Source organism: Megalobrama amblycephala, linkage group LG24 (genome assembly GCF_018812025.1).
Source record: "Megalobrama amblycephala isolate DHTTF-2021 linkage group LG24, ASM1881202v1, whole genome shotgun sequence".
Taxonomy (NCBI): Eukaryota; Metazoa; Chordata; class Actinopteri; order Cypriniformes; family Xenocyprididae; genus Megalobrama; species Megalobrama amblycephala.
The window spans coordinates 29,597,047-29,624,835 of NC_063067.1; the positions used below are offsets into that span (position 1 = coordinate 29,597,047).

A 27,789-nucleotide genomic window follows, 5' to 3' on the forward strand; every position below is an offset into this window, starting at 1 on the left:
TAAATGCTCATCTTGAACTAGTTTAATGCCCTCCTCAGGTCAAACTTTGAACTAAATTGTCATATACAATATGCTAGTGCATGGATATAACAATTAGTTCAAACTTTGACCTGTGGAGGGCAGTAATACACTTAGCAGTGTCTACACTGCCGGAATTCAAATAGAGAAGAAGAGAGCTAGTTCAAGATGAGCATTTATTGTTAAAACTTATATAATTTATTTATTTATTTATTTTTAAGAAAATTAGTGATCGTTTCTCTAGATAAGACCCTTATTCCTCGTCTGGGATCGTGTAGAACGCTTTGAAGCTGCACTGAAACTGTAATTTTGACCTTCAACCGTTTGGAGGCCATTGACGTCCACTATGGAGAAAAATCCTGGAATGTTTTCCTCAAAAACCTTAATTTCTTTTCGACTGATGAAAGAAAGACATGAACATCTTGGATGACATGGGGGTGAGTAAATTATCAAGAAATTTAAATTTGAAATTGAACTAATCCTTTAAGGTCTCCACTTTCAGTGCATTTCTATTACAAACAGCTTGGAGCAAAATGTCAATGATCAATTAGTGACTGACATAAATATACATGATAATTTACAAATACAACTGAACATAGTATTTAATTATTAGTTGCTGAGCTTGAATTAGTATTGTTAAAAGTAGAAATTAGACCAAGCTGAGATACATTTAGGCAGAGTTCAACTTTTGAAGGTAAAACTAAAGGCACATTCTGATGGAAATGTTGAATTGTGGGAATCTGCTGTTCATTCATAAGCAGGTTCAGAACAAGAGATTTTTCTTAAAGGGTTAGTTCACCCAAAAATCAAAATAATGTCATTAATTACTCACCCTCATGCTGTTCCACACCCGTAAGACCTTTGTTCATCTTTGGAACACAAATTAAGATATTTTTGATGAAATCTGATGGCTCAGTGAGGCCTCCATAGCCAGCAATGACATTTCCTCTCTCAAGATCCATAAAACAAAATAACTTTTTAACTATATCTAGTGATGGCATTATGAATCTTTTGTGTCGAATCAGTGATTCAGATCGCGTGTCAAACCACCAAACTGCTGAAATCACGTGACTTTGGCGCTAATTCGATTCATGAATCTCTGAAGCTTCATGAAGCAGTGTTTTGAAATAATTTCTTAATTTGTGTTATGAAGATGAACAAAGGTCTTACGGGTTTGGAACGACATGAGGGTGCGTAATAAATTACATTATTTTAATTTTTGGGTGAACTAACCCTTTAAATGTGATGTCATATTTATAATGTAATTTTAAACAATTCTTCAAAAATAAAGTGTTGATGTTTTTACTTTTTTTTTATTTTTGCTATTTTATGAATTGTTTTGTGCTCCATATACTACTGATTATATTTTGCTGAAAAGCCTGTAAATAGCCTCCATACATTTTAACAGATATGTGGTAGCCATCTTGTACCACATATCTGTTAAAATATATTATTAGTGCTTAAACAAAAGGTTGAAAGTTACCCAATATAAATGTAATGAACTGTCTCTTGCAATTTATTGACATAAATAACATAAATTTAAAGGGTTAGTTCACCCAAAAATTAAAATTCTGTCATTAATTACTGTTATTAATTACTCCACACCCGTAAGACTTTTGTTCATCTTCAGAACACAAATTAAAATATTTTTGATCAAATCTGATGGCTTTCAGATGCCCAGAAAGCTACTAAAGACATATTTAAAACAGTTCATGTGACTACAGTGGTTCAACCTTAATGTTATGAAGTGACGAGAATAATTTTTGTGCGTCAAAAAAACTAAATAACGACTTTATTCCACAATATCTAGTGATGGGCGATTTCAAAACACTGCTTCATGAAGCTTCAAAGCTTTACAAATCTTTTGTTTCGAATCAGTGGTTCGGAGCGCGTATGCCAAAGTCACGCCCCCCAGTGGTGAACTATTGAAATTTCGAAACACTTTGATGTAACAAAGCCTCGTTTACTGAAATCACGTGACTTTGGTAGTTTGAAACATGATCCAATCCACTGATTCGAAACAAATGATTTGTTAAGCTTTGAAGCTTCATGAAGCTTTTTGAAATCGCCTAAGTCAAGTAATTTGGCGGCCATCTTTGAAACACCTCTCGGGCAGCTATTTCAGTCATGCAAGTACGGCTCCTTTCTCTTTGAATGGGGAAACATCAAATTCTCCAAAGCTGTTCACCTTAGCTTATGATTAAAGCTTATCAGCTTATGATTAAATTTCATATTTGAAATCATGAAATCTGACACAACTGTCTCGAAGATTTTCTGTCTGAATGCTCAAATCATGACAAAAAAATGCATTTTGCGCTTTGGAATTTCTCCCATTCATAGTAATATGAGTGCACCGTCTTATATCTAAAGTCTTTGCTACTTTTTAATTTGCTGACAAAAAAATATAAAAATTGGACAGTGCAGCATAACCTGGACAGGCTTTTGTTACAGCTGAAAGGACAGTTTTTTTGTGCTCATTGCCAAATATATCACTCATTCAGCATAAGATTTTGCCTTTTTATATATTATGCAAGGACTGAAACTGTCATTATTTTGAACATTGTTCCTGGTCAAGCACTGTGTGTCTAGATAACATAATGTGCTCTTGCCAAAAAGTTTATGTCAGCAAAGTGATAAAAAGAAAAACATTCTTATTGTCCATGTGTTTGTGAGTTAGTGAAGTGTTATAAGTTAATTTACAGATGTGTGATCTATTTGGCATGCTCATGTTTATGGGACTGCTGTGGGTGTGGTGTGGGATGGATCCGTGAAGACTCTGATAAGGACCCAAGAACTTTTCCCATATGGACATTTCTGGTTTGGACATACTGCAGAAATTATACTTCATCTAATTGTCATCTCTCCATGGAAACCTATAAATGGACTCATTATTCTCAGTGAAAAGAAGAATCTTCACAGATAAATTCTCAGGGAGAAAAAAAACATCTCAATCCACACATTACCCCCTGGGAGGGGTTTGAGGTGAGTTGCTGAAACCCCAAAACATAGGCAGAATGGAACGTACAATGAACATGAAAAGGACAGGCATGGGTGTCTCTGAACATGCTGAAGCAAAATTCTGTGTGGCGAGGATCATCCTGGATGAGCTTAAACTAGAGGAAGTAGCGCAACGGCAGACTGAAATCCAGGGGCCCTCTATAAAGGAGAAGATCTGTAACTCTATAAGGTAAACTTGCATGTGAAAATCCTTAATAGATTGGATATTGTTGCAATTAGCCAATAATGTCAATGAGGAGTTAAACTATTTTCCATAAACACATTCTGTAAAGCTCGTATTCTTTCACTGTCTGCAAGGTGCTTTGTGGGACATTGGAAGATTCTAACGTGGATACCAGTTCTGTCCTGGATCCCCCGGTATTCTGTTCGGGAGAATGGACTTGGTGACCTGGTTTCAGGTGTCAGTGTGGGAATCATGCATCTGCCTCAGGGTCAGTTTACAAGTTCAGTTAAAAATTCTCAAAATGTTCCTTGAAGAATTAAAAAAAAAAAAAAAAACAGACAAAATCCCATTGCTGGGATGTCCCCAAGGAAAAAGGTTGATAATTGTGCTAAATAATGCTTTAATTAAAATATAACAGCAGATCTGAATGGGAAGTCTCTAAACAGATACACAGGCACATCTTGACTTTTCTTTGCAAAAACATATAAGGCTGCGAGGACTTTTTATATCCACTGTAAGCTTGTCTGTGTGATGATACTCAGGTATGGCATACGCTCTCTTGGCTTCTGTCCCACCTGTGTTTGGTCTCTACACTTCCTTCTATCCTGTACTGGTGTACTTCATCTTTGGCACTTCTAAACACATCTCCATAGGTGAGGGGAAGAGAAAGAATGTAGTTAATGTGAAATGTGTTTTTGGATTTGATACAAAATATATTTAATACATGCAGTATTCTCACCCATAATTGTCATACATATTGGATATACATAGCCTACAGTAATCATTTCTGACAGTGTGATTTGTGTGCTCTCAATGCTTTGTAGGAACCTTTGCAGTGATTAGCATAATGATCGGGAGCGTCTCAGAGCGATTGGCTCCTGAGGATCACTTTCTGACCAATGGGACAAATGGATCAGTGGTCATGGATACGGAGGCGCGAGACGTACAGCGGGTGAAAGTGGCTGCGGCAACAACATTACTGTGTGGCATCTTTCAAGTGAGTCTTGCAAAACAACACATGAAAGAATCTGGAAATAAATATGAAAATACAAAAGAATGAGAGAATAAACAAACAAGTAAATAAACAATGCATGAAGGAATGTGAAAAACAATCAAATAAAAAAAATAAAAAACAAACCAATGCATCAGTGTAGAAAAACAAACAAATACATTTTCAAACCAACGCAAACTTAATTGATATATAAATAAATAAATAAATAAGTGAACAAGCAAACTTTGTAGTTTTGATTATTTTTCAAAAATGTTTTTGTTCATTTTGTATTGTGTTTTCCTGTAGGTTTTGTTGGGTCTTGTTCGGTTCGGGTTTGTAGTAACGTATCTTTCCGAGCCATTAGTGCGGGGCTACACGACAGGTGCGGCCACTCACGTCATCACCTCTCAACTCAAATACATGTTTGGAGTTTCACCCAGACGATTCAGTGGACCCCTGCAGCTTCTTTATGTGAGTATTTCAGTTGGTTAAATCTTGAGACTAACAACGTAAATTAAAAATAACATACATTAATTCTAACTTTAATTCTGACTATTCACTTATTTGAAATAAAATAATTGTAATAGATGATGAAAGCCATTTACATTATTATTAATTTATTATTAATAATAATCATAATAATGAACCTTTCCTATCTGTCAGTCACTTCAACGTTATGTTGACTGACAAATAGGGTCTCACTTGGGAGCCCCAATCACCAATGAGTTTTAGAAAAATGACCAATGGAATTGGCAAGTGGAATTTGCATGCCAAGCCACTTCTTCATGACACTGTGCTTCCATGGGTTAGGCCCCAGTGGTCCTCCTCGCTGCCCCTCCACAGGTATGTTGATTGTCCCTTTGGTGCTGCTCACGTGGATCCTGGCTTATTCAGACAATCAGACTCGGCTATGCAATTCAGTTCACCAGGCGTTCCCCCAGGTTCAGAGGCAGGCAAACACACCCTTGTCCTGCGTGTGGAGATTGGGGTCCTGCTAGTGAAAGATGCAATAGAGCCTGTCCCGGCAGCTGAGATGCTTTACTGCCCGTACTTCATCATACCCAAGAAAGGCGATTGGTTGTGGCCAATCTTGGATCTGCGAGTTTTGAACCAGGCCCTTCACATGCTCCCTTTCAAAATGCTAACGCAGAAACGCATTCTCAAATGTGTTCATCACCAATATTGGTTTGCGGCAATTGACCTGAAAGATGTGTAATTCCATGTCTCGATTTTACCTTGACACAGGCAGTTTTTTCTGTTTGCTATCAAGGGTCGGGCATTCCAGTACAAGGTCCTCCCCTTTGGGCTGTCCCTGTCACTTCGCATTTTTACCAAAGTCACTGGGGCCCCATTAAGGGAAGTGAGCATTCGCATTCTGACCTATCTCGACAACTGGCTCATTCTAGCTCACTCTCAAGATCTGTTGTGTGAACACAGGGACCTGGAACCTCAGCCATCTGGGGCTTCAGGTCAACTGGGAAAAGAACAAGCTCTACCCTGTGCAGAACATCCCTTTTCTCAGTATGAAGCTGGACTCGGTCAATATGATGGCATGTCTCACGAATGAGCGCACACAGTCAGTGCTGAACTGCCTGAACGCATTCAGTGGGAAGACAGTGGTTACATTGAAACAGTTTCAAAGGCTCGTGGGGCATATGGCATTTGCAGCCGTGGTAACGACACTCGGATTGATCGATATGAGACCACTTCAGCAATGGCTACATGGCTGAGTCCCGAGATGGGCATGACGCCTTCTGCATGCTCCATGTGGTCATCACACTGATCTCTCGCTGAATGTTCAGCCCCTGGTTAGACCTTGTCTTTCTATGGGCCGGAGTGCCCTTAGTGCAAGTGTCTAGGCATGTTGTTTTTTTACAACAGATGCCTCCAGAATGGGCTTGTGTGCTGTATGGGGCTCCTGGACAGGATATCGACTGCAGTGGCATACCAATTGCCTATTTGATGACAGTGCTACCTGCCCTGTGCTGGTTTCGACCGTGGCTTCAGGGCAAGCACATGTTAGTCTGCATGGACAACACTGTGACGGTTGCATACATCAACCGCCAAGGTGGGGTACACTCATGTTGTCACAACTCAGCTGAGGTAGCTCTGTAGCTCAGCTCAGCAGCAGCTCAGGTAGCTCCACACCATTTACATTCCAGGCAAGCTCAATCATGCAGCCGATGCTCTCCTGCTTCCATGAGAATGGAGACTCCATCCCCAGGTGGTCCAGTTGATCTGGAGTAGATTTGGGGATGCACAGGTAGACCTGTTTGCCTCCCCGGAGTCCTCCTACAGCCATATGGCACCCACGTCCAGACCTCTGGAACCTCCACGTGTGGCTTCTGGATGAGATGCAGAGGACTTAAGCCAGACACTCAAGCCAGAGCTCCCTCTACTAGGTGAGCTTACGCTTTGAAGTGGAGTCTGTTCGCTGAATGGTGCTCTTCCCGGCAAGAAGATCCCCGGAAATGGCCAATTAGCTCTGTGTTTTCCTTCCTGCAAGAGAGGTTGTCCCCCTGTCCCCCTCCATCTTAAAGGTGTATGTTAATGCCATTACGGCACATCACGTCGCAGTTAATGGTAGGTCTCTGGGAAAGCACGATCTAGTCATCGGATTCCTGAGAACTGCCAGAAGGCTAAATCCTCCCAGGCCACACCTCATCCCCTCACCTCTATGGTCACCTCTGGACTGCAGAGAGCTCCCTTTGAGCCCATGGAGTCAGTCGAGCTTAAGATCCTGTCCCTAAAGACAGTGCTCCTCATCGCACTCACTTCCATAAAGAGGGTGGGGGACCTGCAGGAATTTTCGGTCAGCGAATCGTGGCTTGAGTTCGGGTTGGCTTTTTCTCACATGATCCTGAGACCCTAGCTTTGGGATATGTGCCCAAAGTTCCACTACTCCTTTTCGGGACCAGGTGGAACTTGCAAGCACGGCATGGCACCTCTTTGGAGGAAATCTGCAGAGCTGCGGGCTGGCCAACAACTAATACTTTTGCGATACTCTAAAATCTCCGGGTGTGCAGGAAGGCTGGCTCGGTATCTCGCTTGCAGCACCATTAACCTCTAAGGGGGGGACACAAGCACCTTCTTTGCTCTACAGGTGAGTTCCCCACTTGGCAAACCCTGAATTGAGTTTCCTCCCTACGGGTACATGCTCCTCCCTACAAGTAGGATATGGCCTCCATAGCGTCCCTCTCCTTTGGACTAGGTACGCTTCCCCATTGTTAACAACAATGTTCATGGCTGAAACATGGGGGTTATATCAGTAACCAAGACATTCTAGATGTTAAATGAAGAACTGCAAGACGTTAACTCAAAATTGCAATGCAACAAATTAAACAGAGCTTCTAATGGCAGCTGCAGTGATACAATGTCTTTACCAATCAGCAGTTTGCTAAGTGCCCTGTCTTTGTATATCTAAAGTCTTCAATATAACCTAAACTCGGAACGGAACTCAATTCAGAATAGACCTTAACAAAGTCTTTGACCTTAGTCTGGGTAGCGCCATATTTAAATTTTGACAGGAGACAACAGTACGATCCATTGAATGCACTGTATTCTGTCCCTCACAGACTCATTTTCATCTGCATTAAATTCATTAAGTGTCTAACCTGACTAAGGTTTATTGTGTGTTATAAACTTAACTAAAACTTTTTTTTATAAATAAAAAAATTAAAAGAAATCCAAATAGAGTTCAATAGCAGTGCTGGTTTCAGATATATTTTTCCATTAATTTATCCTGTAGGGATTTTAAAAAAAAATCTTTGTTAAAGTGTTATAAGACATGAACCAACCCAACCAGCTATAAGGTGAATCACAACATCACAAATGTTGATTTGAAGCAAAAATATATTTGAACATTGCACAAACATACAAAGGTACAGCCTGGACCCAAGCATGGGGCAGGACCTAATGTAGGGGGGGCAGCTCCAGGTATAACATCACGGGTTTTCATCTCGTAATTATGGTAGTTATGGCATTACAAGCTCATTATGTTGGACCAGGAGGAGTTGTAAAAGGGGCTGCTGTTTGTTTGCAACGCTCAGTGACTGTCTGTCTACAACTCTGCATAACCTCATGAAACATACTGATGATGTGTGATGTCTACGAGAGCAGGGTAGAGCAGAGGTATGGAAATACATATGACACATTTTAAAAATACACATTTATTTTATTAATGAATTTCTTTCTCTCTTTAGACTCTGGGGGAGCTAGGCAGTTTATTACCACAGACTCACATTCCCACTCTGGTGATCAGTCTGGTGGCTCTCTCAGTTCTGATCATTGTGAAAGTGATCAACTCCTGCTACAGTCACAAATTACTCCTCCCTGTTCCCATAGAGCTCATGGTGGTGAGTACACGGTGTGCCATGATTTTTCAGATGTTGGACCAGGAAACTCCATCCTATACAAAACGTCAGATGTTCAGTAAACAACTTTGGGTGTATATTTCCAGATTATTGCAGGGACTCTTGTTTCTCATTATACTGATCTGGAAGCTGTTAATGGTGTGGATGTGGTGGGAGAAATTCCTAGTGGGTAAGTGTGTGCTTCACATTACATATATATAGGAATAGATTTTGAGTGGATACTTAAAGTTAAACTGTTTCTTTTGAAACACCAATCCTTATGCAGAAGGTTAGAAAGTTTTCTTGGTGACTCGCGTCTTGGTCTTGATCTCTGTTGACTGACTTTGTTAAAACCCAATTAAAACAGCAACGCACTAATCCCAAGCCTCATGAAATTCCATTACTTACACCCTCACGTGTGAGATTTACAGGACCTTTGACTTCCTTCAAATGTGAAGGAAGTAAAATATGATCCATCAGTATGGTGGCCCAGTAATTAAAAAAGCAAACATAAGTTCACAACACAACGGAATATAGCCACAACACAACGGAATAAAGCCACAACACAACGGAATATAGCCACAACACAACGGAATAAAGCCACAACACAACGGAATATAGCCACAACACAACGGAATATAGCCACAACACAACGGAATAGAGCCACAACACAACGGAATATAGCCACAACACAACGGAATAAAGCCACAACACAACGGAATAGAGCCACAACACAACGGAATAGAGCCACAACACAACGGAATAGAGCCACAACACAACGGAATAGAGCCACAACACAACGTAATAGAGCCACAACACAACGGAATAAAGCCACAACACAACGGAATAGAGCCACAACACAACGGAATAAAGCCACAACACAACGAAATCGAGCCACAACACAACGGAATAGAGCCACAACACAAAGGAATAAAGCCACAACACAACGGAATAAAGCCACAACACAACGGAATATAGCCACAACACAACGGAATAGAGCCACAACACAACGGAATAGAGCCACAACACAATGAAATCGAGCCACAACACAACGGAATACAGCCACAACACAACGGAATAAAGCCACAACACAACGGAATATAGCCACAACACAACGGAATATAGCCACAACACAACGGAATAGAGCCACAACACAACGGAATAGAGCCACAACACAACGGAATAGAGCCACAACACAATGAAATCGAGCCACAACACAACGAAATCGAGCCACAACACAACGGAATAGAGCCACAACACAACGGAATAAAGCCACAACACAACGGAATATAGCCACAACACAACGGAATAGAGCCACAACACAACGGAATAGAGCCACAACACAATGAAATCGAGCCACAACACAACGAAATCGAGCCACAACACAACGGAATACAGCCACAACACAACGTAATACAGCCACAACACAACGGAATAAAGCCACAACACAACGGAATATAGCCACAACACAACGGAATAAAGCCACAACACAATGGAATAGAGCCACAACACAACAGAATAGAGCCACAACACAACGGAATAGAGCCACAACACAACGGAATAGAGCCACAACACAATGAAATCGAGCCACAACACAACGAAATCGAGCCACAACACAACGGAATAGAGCCACAACACAACGGAATAAAGCCACAACACAACGGAATATAGCCACAACACAACGGAATAGAGCCACAACACAACGGAATAGAGCCACAACACAACGGAATAAAGCCACAACACAACGAAATCGAGCCACAACACAACGGAATAAAGCCACAACACAAAGGAATAAAGCCACAACACAACGGAATAAAGCCACAACACAACGGAATAGAGCCACAACACAACGGAATAGAGCCACAACACAACGAAATCGAGCCACAACACAACGGAATAAAGCCACAACACAACGGAATCGAGCCACAAAAAATCCATATGCAAACATTTTATATATACTGTCTAAAGGTTCAATAAACTGTTCCATTTAAAAAAAAAAAGATGTTAGTGATTTATAACCTCTGACCTCTGCACAGGCTGGTGCCACCCAGAGTCCCGGAGGTGGGTTTCTTCTCCTCAGTGGTAGGAGATGCATTTGCCATGGCTGTGGTGGGATACGCCATCAGCATTTCTCTGGGCAAGACTTTTGCTCTCAAGTATGGATATAAAGTAGACAGCAATCAGGTACAACATATGTAACATGAAACCAACCCATGTCGCACGTATGCCTCGAGTACACTTGTCCACATAGATATCATGCTTTGAAAATGTATGAACGATGTTCAGGGTTGAGTGTCTCTCACTGTCCCTCTGCAGGAGTTGGTGGCGTTGGGGTTCAGTAATGTCATCGGTGGCTTCTTCCAGTGCTACTCTGTCACTTCCTCACTATCTCGCAGTCTTGTCCAGGAGAGCACAGGGGGAAAAACACAGGTGATATTCCGCTTGACAAAACCACTCAAAAGAAGAAATTATCCCTTTTATTTAGCAAAGATGCATTAAATTGATCAAAACTGACAGTAAAGCCATCATATTTGAGTTATTTCTGAAGGATCGTGTGACACTGAAGACTGGAGTAATGATGCTGAAAATTCAGCTCTGATCATAGGAATACATTACATTTTAAAATATATTCAAATAGATAATAGAAAATTTTAAATTGTAATAATTTTTCACAATATTACTGTTTTTACTGTATTTTTGATCAAATAAATGCAGCCTTGGTGAACATAAGAGACTTCTTTCAAAAACATTACAAAATCATACTGAACCTACCATACTGAAAAAAAACTTTTGCACAAATATACTGTATGTAAAACATATGCTGTCTGTTATGCACAACTACAAATTTACTTTTGTGTCATGTAGGTGGCTGGAGTGATATCTGCTGTTATTGTGCTTATTACAGTTTTGAAGCTCGGTTCACTTTTTGAAGAGCTCCCCACAGTAAGTCATGCACTCAAATAAAGACTACACAAAATATACAGGGACAATCAATATAGAGAGGAGCATTTGTGATACAGAATGACATTATGTAATTGAAATAACTGTAATTAATAAAACAGTCTCTACAAACATTTGCATTCATTGGTGACTCTTGTGTCCAGTGTTGTTATTGTTAACTAAAACTAAAATGATTAAAAATAAGAAATTATTAAAAATAGAAATGCTGCCTTGGCAACTAACTGAAATTAACAAGTATAAGTTGAAGTACTAAAAACAGAAATAAAAATAAAGCTAAACAGAAAAAAAAAAAAAAAACAATAAAAAATGACAAAAGCACATAAAATTACTCAAATTAAAATGAAAACTGAAAATATAAAATTAAAAGCCAATTCAAAATATTAATAAATACTATAATATCATGTAAATAATACTAAATATACCCCCGTATATCTTTATTTATTTAACAAATTCCATATAAAAAAGTTTGTCATAATGAAAGTTTGTAATGGTGTAGTTGATCTCACTTACTAAAGAATTCTATTAAAAGCCAATGAAAAAACTTCTGTAGCAAATAAAAGCTGTATTTACAAATTATTATTTTACATAATTTTAAATATGCCTATTTATTGATTGATTTAGGCTACATTTTCAGATTAGTACATTGAAAATATATTCCTTAATTTTTGAAGCTGTACTAATCCTCCATACGGACGTCAGAGCAATTATTAAGCAGTAGTTGTTGTCTGTGTCTGTCATCAGGCTGTGCTTTCCACCATCGTGTTTGTGAATCTGAAGGGAATGTTCATGCAGTGTCAGGATATTCCTGCTCTATGGAAGAGCAACAGAGTAGATCTGGTGAGATCTGATCATTAAACACTAATAAATCTGTGTGTCCTGTGTATAATATTGTGTCCTGACCCTATCTAGAGCTTTTCACACTGTGCTTAACCCCGGGTTATCCACGTTCTAAACGGTGCTAAACTTGCGGTGCTAAACTTGCGCCATGTGAAATGATGCAGTGTTAATGTTACTGCTAGATGCTTAGCAACACACAAACGTGCCACTCTACGTTCACGCTGCAAGCCTTAATGCTCGATTCTTATTTATTGCTTTTTGTTTGGCTGTTCACATTATCTTTTAAATGTGGCCAATATCAGATTTGAGTGTGAACTGGTTACGGTCCTGCTCAGAATACATTTGATCCCTCTCTAAATAGTGTTAAAGTAACACTGAAGCAGAGTTAAAGTGAATGAGATAATTAAAGGATTAAGTGATGATTGAACATTAGTGATGAACACCTGCTGTTAACAAGCAGAATCACTGAAGAAAAGAGAAACACAAGAACTAGAGTTTATATATATAGAGTATAGATAGAGTGAAGTCAAAGTCGCATGAATTCCGATATGACTGTTCAGACTGAGGTCGCATTGCAAAACATCTGACCAGTGTTGGATTTAGAATCATATAGTATGGAAGTGTGGCCCAAATCAGAATAGAAAAGATCAGATTCCATGTCGTTTGTGCTGTTCACACTGTTATAAATAAAATCAGATCTGAGTCACATATGAGCAAAAAGATTATTTGGGCTGGATTTGGGCCACTTTTGCCTGCAGTGTGAATGAAGCGGCCACAGAAAAACAGCGCGTTGTATAAACAGTAGGCTAAGTTTAAGCGTTTGAGGAGGAAAATGTTGAATGGTGACAGAAAAACGAGACAATTGGAGTGAAGAAGAGACCATTTCATTCTTACCTTTATAGTCGAAAATTCCATTCAGTACAAACTTGATAGTAGTACAGTCGGCAATATATAGTTAAAATGAGAATGTACAAGGCTAGAGCCTTTATGTAAACAGGTTTAATCCATTCAGTGACACTGACTTTGCAAACATGCAGATAAGAACATTAGGGTTTAAGAATGTACAGTGAAACATCAGTTTATGAATACCAAGGATTAATTGATGACCATGGGTAAATTATGAGCAGTGTGAAATGTGAAGTGAGATAACCCAGGATTCCATTTACCCGGGGTTTAGAATGACCCAGGGTTAACCAGTTCAAGTGTGAAAAGCCCTTCACTGCCTATTCCTCTAGTTGGTGTGGCTGGTGACGTTTCTCTGTACTGTTCTGCTGAATCTGGATCTGGGTCTGGCAGCTTCCATCATATTCACACTGCTCACAGTGATCTTCAGGACTCAGCGGTGAGCGTGTGTGAAAGTGTATTTGTGTGTCTATAAAGCTAATGGCTGGTTATTTCATAAGCACAATAACCATCCTGATTTCTTTCTGTCTAGTCCCAGGTACTCTTTACTTGGCAGGGTTCCTGACACAGAACTGTACTTAGAAACAGAATCATATAAGGAGGTGAGACTTGCTTGCAGGCAAGCTGCTCATTTATGTGTACAGTAAGTTTGTTTATGGAACTTATATACTCTATATTTGTGCATCTGGTCAGGCTAAAGCAATCCCTGGTATCACTATCTTCCGTTCATCTGCAATGCTGTACTATGCAAATGCTGAACTCTATCAAGAGGCACTGTTGGAGAAGGTACCGCACAACAGATGAATTACACAAGTGACTAAAGACATGAACCATCAACAGCTTTCAGCTGGTCTTTTTTTCTTTTTAGAGTGGAATCAATGTTCCAAAGCTGAAAAAGAGGAAAGAAGAGGAGAAGGCAAAAAAGAGACAAGAGAAGGAACAAGAAAAACAGGTGAGAGAGGAATGCTGCAACGAGGAATTCTGGAAACTGTTCTGAGAGGACGAGAGCATGAGTGTTTCAGTCCAAATACCTCAGCTCACAATCACGTACACACATTCATCATTACTACAATAACCCTGCCGCTGTAAGAAAACATTTTTTTATCTGTGAATCATTTTCCAACAACCCCTTACAAAAAGTATACATCAAGTTCATTAAGTATACTTAAGTAAAGTTCAAGTATATGTAGTAATACTAATTTCAATGTACTAGCAGTATACTTATAAGTGTACTATTTCAATACTACTTGGGACTAAATTGGCCCACTTTTTAGTGTTTAAAAGTATACTTTTAAGTATACTTTGAGTGTAACAGTAGTCAACTTTAAGTACACAACTAGTTTACAACTATGTTCGGTTGTTCTGCTACTATTCAAGTGTAGGCCTATACTGATAGTTTACTAGTTAAATACTTTTTTAGTTTATGAAAGTGCGCTTTGAAGTATACTCTCAGTAAACTACTAGTTTAATAGTTTTATACTGCAAGTATACTTGTAAGTTTTCAAGTTTTCTTCTAAGTCACCAGCCAGCACCAGCATTTTTGATCATTTTCATAAAACATTCATGGCACCCAGAGTATTTTGTTGTATGAATATCTGAACATAATGGTAGTGACTTATTGTTTTATACTTATTGTATGATATTTGGCTTATTTCTGTTATATCCTCTAAGCCAAATCCTAATTTTGCATTTTCACAAAAGCACAAATTAGTATTATACTGTTCCTCATGATAACCAAATTGGTTCTCTCAAAATATATAAAGACATTAAAATATTACAAAAGATTTCTATTTCAAATAAATAGGCATATTCATGTATGTCTATTCATACAGCAGCAGCAGCAGAACTATTTCGAGAGTTGTCATGATTGAAATGCTGTTCTTTTGAACTTTCTATTCATAATCAGGTTTTATCATCCATGGTAAATTGGGGAAATTTGTAGGAAAACCTCACACACTCACATACCTCTTTACAGAATACTTTTTGTGTTTAAAGGTGCCGTAGAACGTCTTTTCAAAAGATGTAATATAAGTCTAAAGGTGATGATACACGGGGCAACTTTTTGAGCAATGTTGCCGGACAATTTAGCCGAGCAACGTTGCTTGGGCACTTTCCCGTTGTGAATGAGCAACAAATTTATATCTGGATACGTTAGATTGGTCTTGATTTTTTGAGATCCTCCAATCAGAATGTTAGCAGCCGATCACGTGACCGGTTCGGAGATTTCAGAAAAAATTCAAACAAGATGGCGGCCTCTCACCGGCAGTGGAGGGGAGAAAAAGAGTGTGAACTTATATCTTTTTACGCTAGTAAGTTGTCATGCGTCAACCCAGAACAGGGAATTTACCTCATATATTGCTTAAAATACCAACAACTGTCCAAAGTAATGCGTGTAAGCTGTAGTTAAAGGGATAGTTCACCCAAAAATGAAAATTTGATGTTTATCTGCTTACCCCCAGGGTCCAAGAGTTAATTTGTTTCTTCAGGGATAGTTCACCGCTGCCGTCCCAAAAATGAAAATTTGACTTGCTTGACAAATCCAAATTACCCTGCGGCTCTGCTTACCCCGAAATGATCGGTTTGTGTGAGGGTATTTATATCAACTTACACCACTATGTCCAACTTCGTTCAGCTTCTGGTTAGTGAGGTCAAAAAACCCGCTCTGCTGACGGAAGTGATGTCTCGCCCATATACTTCAATGAGCGCGAGACATCACTTCCGTTGTCAGAGCGCGATCAGACCTCACTAACCAGAAGCTGAACGCAGTTGGACATAGTGGTGTATTAGAGGTAAAAATGATATAAATACTGTTCGGTTTCTTGCACAAACCGATCGTTTCGTGTCTTAGGACATCAATGTGTCATCACGAGCCGCAGGGTTTAATTAGGATTTGTCTATGGAAGTTTTTTTCGACTCTTATTGTTCAAGTTCCCAATCACTCCTATTATTTGACTGACAGACGGCAGCGGTTGCAGTTAAAAATCATAATTTGCGTTCGACTGAAGAAAAAAAGTCACCTACATCTTGGATGCCCTGGGGGTAAGCAGATAAACATCAAATTTTCATTTTTGGGTGAACTATCCCTTTAATCCATTGAATGTTTTCAGTTAAATACTAAAAAGATGGAGTTAGTTTAACGTCTGTAGTAGCGTAGGCTGTAGGGCGTATGGCACATCAAAGTCCCTTTAAGACAAGTCATTTCACTCGGCGGCCATCTTTGAAACGCCTCTCGGGCATCCTGGTCATCATGTCCTATCTCTTTGAATGGGGAAACATCAAATTCTCCCAACCTTACAATTACATTTCATATTTGAAATCACCAATGAAATCTGACAACAGCTGTCTTATAAATGTTTTATCCAAATGCTCGAATCATGACAAAAAACTGTATTTTTTAGGCTGGATCAAGCTAATGCGCATGCGCAGACCTAAATGCGCGTCTCTTCTGCCATGTTTCAGAGGCGCGCGTCTGACTGTTTCTATAGAAACTGGCGCTTCTAACGGCTGCTGCAGTGACGCGATGACTTTACCAGTCGGCGATTGGCTCTTATTTAGAAGGCGGGACTTATTCCGCCATATTGCGCGTTACACTTTCTCCCATTCAAAACAATACGAGTGACACGTCTTGTGTTATTCTATAGTCTTTGTGGCACATGAATGTAACTTTTGATGCGATTGACGTAGGTTCGAATCCGCCTTTTGCTGAACTCGCTCTTCTCCCTTTTTCTATCACAAATCAGATCAGAAAGGCATTTATTTTTAATAAAAATGAAGAAAATATTTGAAAAGTTGAAATAACGTGCCTATAAGTGTTTATAGTAAGGTATTTATTGGGTTGGCAATAGATTTGCTCCTCTCTGATTAGTTACTGCCAACTGTCTGTTGCCCTAATTAGTTGCCCTGTGTCTCATCAGGTTGCCCGTTGATGGCAACATTGCCCAGCAATATTGCTCAAAAAGTTGCCACGTGTATCATCACCTTAAGGTGTCCCCTGAATGTGTCTGTGAAGTTCCAGCTCAAAATACCCCATAGATTTTTTTTTAATTAATTTTTTTTAACTGCCTATTTTGGGGCATCATTAACTATGCACCGATTCAGTCTGCGGCCCCTTTAAATCTCTCGCTCCCTGCCCTCCCGAGCTCTCAACTATAAGTGCAGTTATACAGTGCATAAACAAATTTCACACAGCTAATATAACCCTCAAATGGATCTTTACAAGATGTTTGTCATTCATGCTGCATGCATGCATCGATTCCTGTGAGTATAGTATTTATTTGGATGTTTACATTTGATTCTGAATGAGTTTGATAGTGCTCCGTGGCTAAAGCTAACAATACACACTGTTGGAGAGATTTATAAAGAATGAAGATGTGTTTATGAATTATACAGACTGCAAGTGTTTAAAAATGAAAATAGCGATGGCTCTTGTCTCCGTGAATACAGTAAGAAACGATGGTAACTTTAACCACATTTAACAGTACATTAGAAACATGCTAACGAAACATTTATAAAGATAATTTACAAATATCACAAAAAATATCATGTAATCATGGATCATGTCAGTTATTATTGCTCCATCTGCCATTTTTCGCTGTTGTTCTTGCTTGCTTACCTAGTCTGATGATTCAGCTGTGCACAGATCCAGACGTTAATACTGGCTGCCCTTGTGTAATGCCTTGAACATGGGCTGGCATATGCAAATATTGGGGTCATACATATTAATGATCCCGACTGTTACGTAACAGTCGGTGTTATGTTGAGATTCGCCTGTTTTCCGGAGGTCTTTTAAACAAATGAGATTTATATAAGAAGGAGGAAACAATGGAGTTTGAAACTCACTGTATGTCTTTTCCATGTACTGAACTCTTGTTATTCAACTATGCCAAGGTAAATTCAATTTTTGACTCTAGGGCACCTTTAAGTTCCTTAAGATATTATTTAATGCAGTTAAACGGTTTATTAAGTTGTTATGTTTCTTGTTTATAGACAGGAGTTCTGAGAGAGTTAGCGAAAAGAGTGCTGGTCTCCATGAAGAATGTGAGTCAATCTGTGCACTGTGAAAGAACAGACCATGAACACATCATCAATGACAACAGCACAGCAACAGTAAGCCACGGTAACCTGAACTGCAGCTTCCAGCCAGAGCAGGACTCTGAGGAAGAGGAACGGGACAAGATAGACACACACTCCTCCAGCTGTGACAATGTGCAGGAACACACACACTCCATCATCCTGGACTTCACTCCAGTCAGCTTCATCGACACGGTCACCCTGAAAACACTGAAAAACGTCAGTCAAAACAATACACGTATACTATATATACCTACAATACAGATTGTTTCAAAGCGTTCAAACAGTGTTAATGTTGTAAAATTCAATTTCAGCTGTAAAGCAGCTTAATACAGAAGAAGATAATAGTAAGAGAGATAGAAAGAGAAATGTATGGAAGCTTGTTCCCCCATGGAATAAAAAAGTGAGAGTTTATATCTCACAATTCTGGCTTATTATTTTCTCAGAAAGAATTGCTATAGAAAAAAAAACAGTCAGAATTGTGTGAAATAAACTTGCAGTTCTGAGTTCATATTGTGATATATAAATGTGCAATTCTGAGAAAAAGTCAGAATTGTAAAATACCTTTTTTAATCTGTGGCAGAAACAAGTTCAATAGTAATGACCACATTGAGGGAAAAAATCATGCTGGGAAAAAAAGATGTGGTACTTTTCTTTTACAATCTTCTAGATATTTCAAGATTTTGCTGAAGTAGATGTCACTGTTTACATCGTTGGATGTCAAGGTGGGTAAAATCTGATACACCTCTTAATTAAAACACAAACATACATGCTAAATCAGAAATCTAAATAAATAAAATTATTAGAATATGCAAAATATATTTACCTCTCAGCTAACACTAAAATGTGTGTCTGCAGTGTGTGTAGTGCAGCAGTTGGAGCGAGGAGGATTCTTCTCACAGTCCGTCTCAAAAGGTCGGCTTTTCCCATCTATCCATGATGCTGTACTGCACTGCCTGTGTCAGAGAGATCTGTCCAGCTCTGAGTTTGCTCTGGTGAGACTGTGATCACACTGAACATCAACATAAATTCAATCATATCATTAATCTGTCTCCTGTCACATTCATGTGAACTTTTGTTCTGTTGCTCTGCCACAGGAAATGTCCTGCGTTACGAGGTTCTGACCAGCAGATGTCAGTATGTCCTCTCTCTTTGACTGATGTGCACGAGAAGATGGTAACAGGGTGTTACCATGACTGGTATCAGGACGATACAAGTCAATGGATATTGACATGCCACAAAGAAAACGTCTAGTCATTGTGAGATTTGTGTGTTTGTGTGTGTGTGTGTGTGTGTGTGTGTGTGTGTGTGTGTGTGTGTGTGTGTGTGTGTGTGAGAGAGAGAGACAGACAGAGAGAGAGAGATTTTTCAATGCCCAGAAAGCTACTAAAAATATATTTAAAACAGTTCATGTGAGTTCAGTGGTTCAACCTTAATTTTATAAAGTGACGAGAATATTTTGGTGCGCCAAAAATAACAAAATAGCGACTTTATTCCACAATATCTAGTGATGGGCGATTTCAAAACACTGCTTCATGAAGCTTCGAAGCTTTACGAATCTTTTGTTTTGAATCAGTGGTTTTGATGATGAACGAAGGTCTTACAGGTTTGGAATGACATGAGGGTGAGAAATTAATGACATAATTTTCATTTTTGGGTGAACTAACCCTTTAACTGAAAACACATAAGTACATTTATAATGCACCATGACCCTCATGTTTATAAGTTTAATATTACAGATTTCTGTTTACATTGTACATATTTGAAACACATTACCTTATATATTTTTCATATTTACATATGGTTACATATTTACATTTTTTCTATATTTGTTGTGGCAAAGTTTGCATGTGGTAACTTGAAATTAGAAAGTGTTTATGATATGCAGTTCTCAGCACAGATTTGACAATGTGAATAAAGGTGTGAATGGAGGGCGAGACCGAAATATCTGTTTGATCCAGTCAGTTTTGTAAGCTCACAGCCGCACTATGTCTATAGACCTTATGTAGCCCCGCCCCTTTTCAGCGTTGCGCTCGTTGTCTTTTGACTTCCGGTTTGTATTTCCACAGCGATATTACATTTATGAATGAACTGCTCGTTTTAAAATCTTCCCTATCTACTGACATTTGTTAAGACATCTGCTTTAAACATAACAATGCTCATGATAACTTTCGTTAACTCTACAACAAGTAAATCCACTTAACCAACTAATTATTCTTTGACAGCGATGCCATAGAAATATACAGAGCTACCGCAAAACGGAAGTTCAAAGACAATTTTATAAAGATGGCGGCGCGCTTGTTTCTCTGGTAAATAAGGTCTATATACAGATAATTTTATAGCCTACCTGTAATTAATGACCAAATAAATGCCGATACGTTTATACTTGTAACAAATCCGTTTTAACCAATCATTATTCAGTGTTTACATTTCAGACAGTTTCCGTGACAACAACAGCCACCACATAAACACAAGAAAACACGACACAGTATAACTCGCAAGATGAACAGAGTGAATCAACAGGTTTTCTTCCATCAGATCTCTCTGCTGCTCGCGCGAGCTGTTTAAAAGACGCGACTCTCATCAACCAATCAACATCTCGGGAGGCCGACCATATTTGAATATTAAATAGGAGATGCAACGCGTTCTAAAATCCACTGTTACGTCACTCGCCGAACTCCTTTATAATCGTGTGATTCTCGCTCTTACCGTGAGTTTCTCCTACCCGCTGCACAGTGACCGAGCGCTGCGGCAACTATCGATCAGAGCACAGAAAGTGATCCCGCGAGCGAGTAGGACCGCCTACTACAAGCCGACAACTCAGAGATTCGGGGGTCTTCAGCGATTTCTTCATTCTCGCAGAATTTTTGTGTGTGTGTGGTGAGTGGCTAAAAAATGACTAAAATTATATTAATTAATATAACATGCTTATGATAAAAATAAAATAACAGACATGCTCCCACGGGGACCCACTGTCCTCCAACCCGAATCAAACAAACCTGCTAATCAAGCTCTTCAGGATCACTTGAAAATCACATGGATGTGAAGCTCAGTTGTGCCCAAGCAGGCTGGAAATAAACTTTGCAGGACAGTGGATCCCCAGGAGCAAGTCTGAAGACCTCTGATATAGATTAACAAATAATAATAACAATAATAAAAATAGTTATATATTTATACAAAATGATAATAAGGAATCATGATAAAAAATTATATAATATAAAATAGTATATAAACAACTAAAATAATATAATAATAATAATAATATAATACAAAATATACAAAAATATGTAAAATCATAAAAATATCAAACACTAATATAATAAATTAATAATATAAAAATAATAGTAATACAGAGTACCACATTAAAAAAAGATTATTTAATAACATAGAATAACAAAAATAAAATAACAACATATCAATTTATAGCTTGATGAGTGAAAGTTGTTAAACTTTTAAAAAACGTGTCTCTAGACTTTGGGGTTTTTGTTGTTGTTGTTTTCCGCTCCACTGACCCGCATCTTTTTTAATTGCAAAATGTGTTCTGTGTGAACCAGTCCTTGGCACATTTTAACATGCTTCTAGCATGATGTAACACGTTGTTGGCATGATTTAGCACGTTGCTACTTGCTAGCATGTTTTCTAGCATGATGTAACATTTCTAGCATGTTTTAACATGTTTCTAACATGAATTAGCACATTGCTGGCAGATAGATGCTTATGGATGGGACTCTAATACTACTACAACAACTACTACTATACTAATAATATACGGCAGCTTCACTCATCACAGAGCTGGATGAAGCACCTCGGCAACAGGTGACGGATGGGCCTCTGTGTTCAGCTCCTCGCGGGATGGCTGTGTTGGATGGTGTTGGGTGATGTGTGTGTCCCTCCACACCATATGTGTGGGAATGACCCACGGCGTCAGGTGGTGTGACACTTGCACTCACTCTTCGCCCAAGTGAAGCACTCCTTACCATAGTGAAATCCTGCTTTATATCTCTCACAGCAGTGAAGATCAATAGTGAAAGCTTCGCTCGGTGGGTGACGGATTGGGTTCAGTGCAACTTCTCGCAGGATTGCTGATTCGTGTTCGGGAGCTGTTGTGCTGAGAGCCAGTGTGAACCGGTTGTCTGGTTGGTGTTTGGTGCTGGTCCTCTTGGGGTTCGACCTCATAGAGGATCAGCATCAGGGGTTTCCCAGGCCACTTGGTGGAGCTGGAAGGAGGCCAACATCTGCCCGTGCTGTGATGGGTGACAAACGATAAACAACAACAACAGTAATAATGATTATAATATATGCAGATAAGAAAAGAAGCGATGCAGCAACTACCAATGGGAGTAAAGGCGGCGATCCGCCACCTAATACAATTGGATCATGCAGCCAAATAGGACCTACTACAAGAAGCAACAACTCAGATATTTGCAATTTAATTGCTGTCAGTGCAGTGAGTGACTGAGGGGCCTCTATGTTCAGCTTCTCACAGGATTGTTGGAAGGAGGTTAGCTCCTCTCGTGGTGTGTGTGGTAAGTGGAAAATGGGAAACAACAACAGTAACAATAACAATAGAATATTTATAATAATATAGAATGACAAAAAAACTAAGATCATTTAACTCGTAATGATACAAATATAATAAAAATACTAAAAATATTAATAAAAATAATAAACAACAGTAACACATATATATATATAATCTAAAATAATAAATTAGTTCAGAACTATCAAATAGTTATATAGAAACTAATAATAATAATATACGGCAGCTTCACTCATCACAGAGCTGGATGAAGCACCTCGGCAACAGGTGACGGATGGGCCTCTGTGTTCAGCTCCTCGCGGGATGGCTGTGTTGGATGGTGTTGGGTGATGTGTGTGTCCCTCCACACCATATGTGTGGGAATGACCCACGGCGTCAGGTGGTGTGACACTCACACTCACTCTTCGCCCAAGTGAAGCACTCTTACCATAGTGAAAACCTGCTTTATATCTCTCACAGCAGTGAAGATCAATAGTGAAAGCTTCCCTCAGTGGGTGACGGATGGGGTTCAGTGCAACTTCTCGCGGGATTGCTGACTCGCGTTCGGGAGCTGTTGTGCTGAGAGCCAGTGTGAACCAGTTGTCTGGTTGGTGTTTGGTGCTGGTCCTTTTGGGGTTCGACCTCATAGAGGATCAGCATTAAGGGCTTCCCAGGCCACTTGGTGGAGCTGGAAGGAGGCCAACATCTGCCCGTGCTGTGATGGGTGACAAATGAGACACAACAACAATATATACAAATAAGAAGAGAAGCGATGCGGCTTCACAGAGCTGGATGAAGCACCTCAACAGCGGGTAATAATATAGATTTTATGACTGCGTGCGAGACGCGTCCGGGCACGGAAATGTATACCCGGGCCTTTATGAGTCAATGCAAATAAGAAGAGAAGAGATTACTAATGGGAGTAAAGAAGATGATCCACCACCTGATAAAGTGGAAGGAAGAAGACAAAGAAGAAGAGGAAGAAGTCGAAAAATTAATACAAAATAATATAGAAAAATATAAAAATTACATCTAAAAATGATAATAAATAATAATACAAATATAATAATAATAATAATACATTAAAATGATAATAATAATAATAATAATAAATGAATTAATACATTTGACAAATGAAAAATAATTAGTAATATGCAAAATAAAATTATTTAAAATTAAAGTTGCTGCTGTGGTTTTTTGATTGTTGATGTTATGTTGAGTGTGTGGCTGTTTAGCATCTCATATACTTAATGTTCACCAGTGGAAACAACCTCAAACATCCCCTTCACCCTTAACTGTTCAGAATATATTTCTGTTCTGTAAAAAGTTTTTTTTTTTTTTTTTTTTTTTTTTTTTTTTTTACAAAACGCTGTATATTAGATCACTATATGCTCAGACTCTGGAGTCAATCACTGAGTTTATCTGGTTTTCTCAATATCACACAGTGCAACATATTGTGTTCTATAACACTGTTGCAATGACTGGGAGAAAAGGATTGAAAAAGTAAATACGGTTCAAGTTGCATGTTGAAGAGAACACTAATTATCATAATGCAAAGAAGTTACTGTGACATTTTGTTAAATCCTGGAAATATTTTACAGTGCACCTTTAGAAAATAAACTCTAATCTCACAACACACTTCTCACTAGTTTATTTAACTTTTCTACTAACAATGTCCAATACTGCATGAATGAATGAATGAATGAATCACAGGAAAATTCTTGACATTTTTGACATTTTGTCTGGAAGTCATGAACAGTTCTTTGGTTAAAATTCAGTTCATTTCAACTCACAGTTATTTGTATAGCGCTTTTCACAATACATTCTGTTTCAAAGCAGTTAATACACAGCTAATACACAGCACACAGCTAATATAACCCTCAAATGGATCTTTACAAGATGTTCGACATGCATACTTCATGCATGCATTGGATCATGTGAGTATAGTCCTTTTCCTGAAGATGTCTGAGTGTGGTGACTCTTGATGCGCTGACTCCGGCTTCATTTGACTCATGTTTGAATCGGCTTTACTTGACAGTATTCTCAAGCTTGTGGTCATCCCTGTTGCTTGTGCACCTTTGCCTACCCAATTTCTTCCTTCTAGTCAACTTTGCATTTAATATGCTTTGATACATCACTCTGTAAACAGCCACCACATTCAGTAATGACCATCTGTGACTTACTCTCTTTGTGGAGGGTGTCAATGATTGTCTCCTGGACCATTGCCAAGTCAGCAGTCTTCCCCATTAGTGTGGTTTCAAAGAACAAGAGATACCAGGAATTTATACTGTAGGGATGGTCATTTAATGAAACTCAAATGTAAATATTCTAATATTTTGAGATACTGGATTTTGGACTTTCATTAGCTGTAATTAACATAATTTCATTATGTGAATGCTTGGCAAAAGAGATGTGTCTTTAATCTAAACTGGGTGAGCAAGTCTGAGCCCCGAACATTATCAGGAAGGCTATTCCAGAGTTTAGAAACCAAATGTGAAAACGTTCTCCCTCCTTTAGTGGACTTAGATATACTAGGTACTACCAGACGTTTTGTGATCTTAAAGAGCATGATGGATTGTAGGGTGATTGTAGGGCGATCGAAGATCAGATTTTTGTGCTACTCCATAATGTTCTAGTTGAGGTCATTTGTAGTTCAAATCCTGCCCTGAATGCATGTGTATTCCATATGGAATGAGATGGAATGTTTGTGATGTTAAATTGTCAAACGGCCCACCATTGTAATGAAATAGGAAACACAATCTTACCAATCAACCAATCAAGTTTGGAAGCATGGAGTTTCGCCCATCACAATCACTACCATATTTGAACTTGGAGGAACGTCACACCCCGAAACAGCAGTATGCTGTAATAAAACATTTGTATTTATACAGTACATTTATTTTTCTAGAATGTGTTACATGAAAACAAAAAATTCACGGTTGCTTGCTGTGGAAGAGTATATAAAAAGCTCATTCAGCTAGACAAAACTGACATTCTTGTATAGTTTAGAAAGCATTCAGTCAACAACATATTGAGACAAAACAATGACACTGGCATAAAATATGTCAGTGAAAGTTTCTTTTAGTTAAAACGGCTCAATCATGCATTTTAGTCTGGGACTAGGCTTAAGCATTGTCTGTGAACCTGGGCTCTAAACATTTTGACCAGTTTGGCCCACAAGATGGCAAAAACACTTTTTTATTTTGGTGTCCACTTTACTGACACAATTTTGAAGCATGAATTAAATGATATGGGTGAGTAACTACATTTTGCAGACATGCAATAGAGTTCTAATCTTCCAGCAAGCAGTGAACTTTCAATTGAACTTACAAAAAATGTGCCAAAGCAATTGAGAAAAACTGTAATAATTCTTACATTCAGTATTCTTACATTCAATAGCAAAACAGGTGGTTTTGTATTTATCTTTATTATAATTTCAACGACGTTATTACATTATTATTATTATTGTGGATGCATTGCCTCCATGCGATTTTATTTTAAAGGTAAATAAATGAGTCGCTACAGCGCTTTTGATGACAAGCCTGTGCCTTATGAAGGTAATGACGCTTTTTTAGCGCGAGGGGGCGTAGTTTAATCATTTTGGTTTTATTCAGAGAACATTAACACGACAAACTTCAGCCTACCGGCTCTGGAAAAACACGGCAATGGACAGGTTTAAACTGCATCATATTTGATACGCAAATTTCAAATCATCAACTTATTTTACAAGCATTATTTCTAAATTATGAACATCAAAATCAAAATTCTGTTGTATACATTTTACTACACGCATTCTGTCGTCTGATGGTTTATATACCTACTTTGTTAGCAAGTAAAACGCTTTTAGTATCTTTTTTTAAAAGGTCATGGTACCTGTGTATTTTTGCTGTGAAATCTTTAATAATTTTTCAAAGTTAAATGTTGACATTTTTCCATAAATGTTGGGTTTTTATAGAAAAATCATAAAACTAAGTATTTAAATATTATCTTAATATGACATATTATTGGAAGATATAGAGTGACAACTGATATTTATATGCATTTTACATAAATAATCTGCTATACTTGTATAAAGATCTCATTGATTTACATTACAAGCTATCAGAATTTCATCTCACTTTTCGGCCATATAAATTTCAGCAACTGCACCAAATTGCATATTTTTGCTCAGTTCGGGCTTCTGAATAATATTGAGTGTTTTTTTTCCCCTTCACGTATGAGCTCCATATACTCACTATGAGCCTTAAAAGCCTGATATATCGGATATGATTCTCAAAAAAAAGAGAGAGTTTTTTACATTTTTTTATTTAGGTTCAATAAACTTCCATTAAAAATTAATTCTGACATATTCCATATTTCAGGCTTTAGAGACAATCCACAGGATATTAATGGAGCTTGATCATGTGATCACATAAAGCACTTTTTATTTATATTGCTAAACTATTTTTAAAGACTTATCTGCTATCTACTAATTACAGATTGCAGAGAGTTGTGTATGATGCATGCCAGTGTCATGATCACCTGGCACTCTACCCTGGACATTAATCACTCATAGGACTTTATTTCCCATAATCCCTTTGTCCTGGACTCATCATCTCTGTTCATTGCACACAGCTGTTTTGATTTATGTCATTAGTTTCTGCCTATTTAGTCATTGTTTGTTTCGGTCTGTTTGATCAAGGTTTTGTTTTTGTCACTCTGCTCATCTGAGTACTCTCACTTGTTTTTATGTTTCCTGTTCCTGGTGGATTTTGCAAGTATTTTCAGCCTTTGCCTGGCTTATGACATTGATGTTGGATTCCTCCGTTTCAAAAGCGAAGCTCGGGAGGAGCTGCAGTGAATGCCACTGCCTCGGGAGGAGCTTTAGCAGCCTCCACCTCAGGAGGAACTGTAGTGGACGCTGACGCTTTGGGAGGAGCTGCAGCGGACGCCGCCACCTCGAGAGGAACAGGAGTAG

General features: G+C 38.6%; 1 protein-coding gene and 1 long non-coding RNA gene across 2 annotated transcripts; one reads left to right on the top strand and one right to left on the bottom strand.

Moving 5' to 3' along the window:
• The first annotated feature begins 2,439 nt into the window (after positions 1–2,439).
• Positions 2,440–19,571, top strand: si:ch211-117c9.2 (solute carrier family 26 member 6). The gene is made up of 18 exons (XM_048179303.1): positions 2,440–3,205; positions 3,334–3,467; positions 3,742–3,852; positions 4,024–4,196; positions 4,497–4,661; positions 8,393–8,545; positions 8,650–8,732; positions 10,579–10,726; positions 10,859–10,972; positions 11,408–11,485; positions 12,245–12,340; positions 13,576–13,682; positions 13,776–13,845; positions 13,937–14,029; positions 14,112–14,195; positions 18,230–18,532; positions 18,984–19,038; positions 19,172–19,571. Exons 1-18 carry the CDS (start codon positions 3,033–3,035, stop codon positions 19,318–19,320), a joined length of 2,289 nt encoding a protein of 762 aa, XP_048035260.1. The 5' UTR covers positions 2,440–3,032; the 3' UTR covers positions 19,321–19,571.
• On the bottom strand, positions 18,396–21,544 carry LOC125260783. Its single transcript, XR_007183120.1, has 3 exons — positions 20,661–21,544; positions 19,140–19,325; positions 18,396–18,514 (listed from the first exon to the last, which is right to left on the bottom strand). It is a non-coding gene; the product is annotated as an uncharacterized LOC125260783 (long non-coding RNA).
• Between the last annotated feature and the right edge of the window lie 6,245 nt (positions 21,545–27,789).

Excerpts from the sequence above, each read along its gene's own strand:
- si:ch211-117c9.2 (XM_048179303.1), top strand. The coding sequence starts at position 3,033 with ATGGAACGTACAATGAACATGAAAAGGACAGGCATGGGTGTCTCTGAA. Across the intron at positions 4,197-4,496 it reads TACTGTGTGGCATCTTTCAA|GTTTTGTTGGGTCTTGTTCG; the intron begins GTGAGTCTTGCA and ends GTTTTCCTGTAG. Across the intron at positions 10,973-11,407 it reads GCACAGGGGGAAAAACACAG|GTGGCTGGAGTGATATCTGC; the intron begins GTGATATTCCGC and ends TGTGTCATGTAG.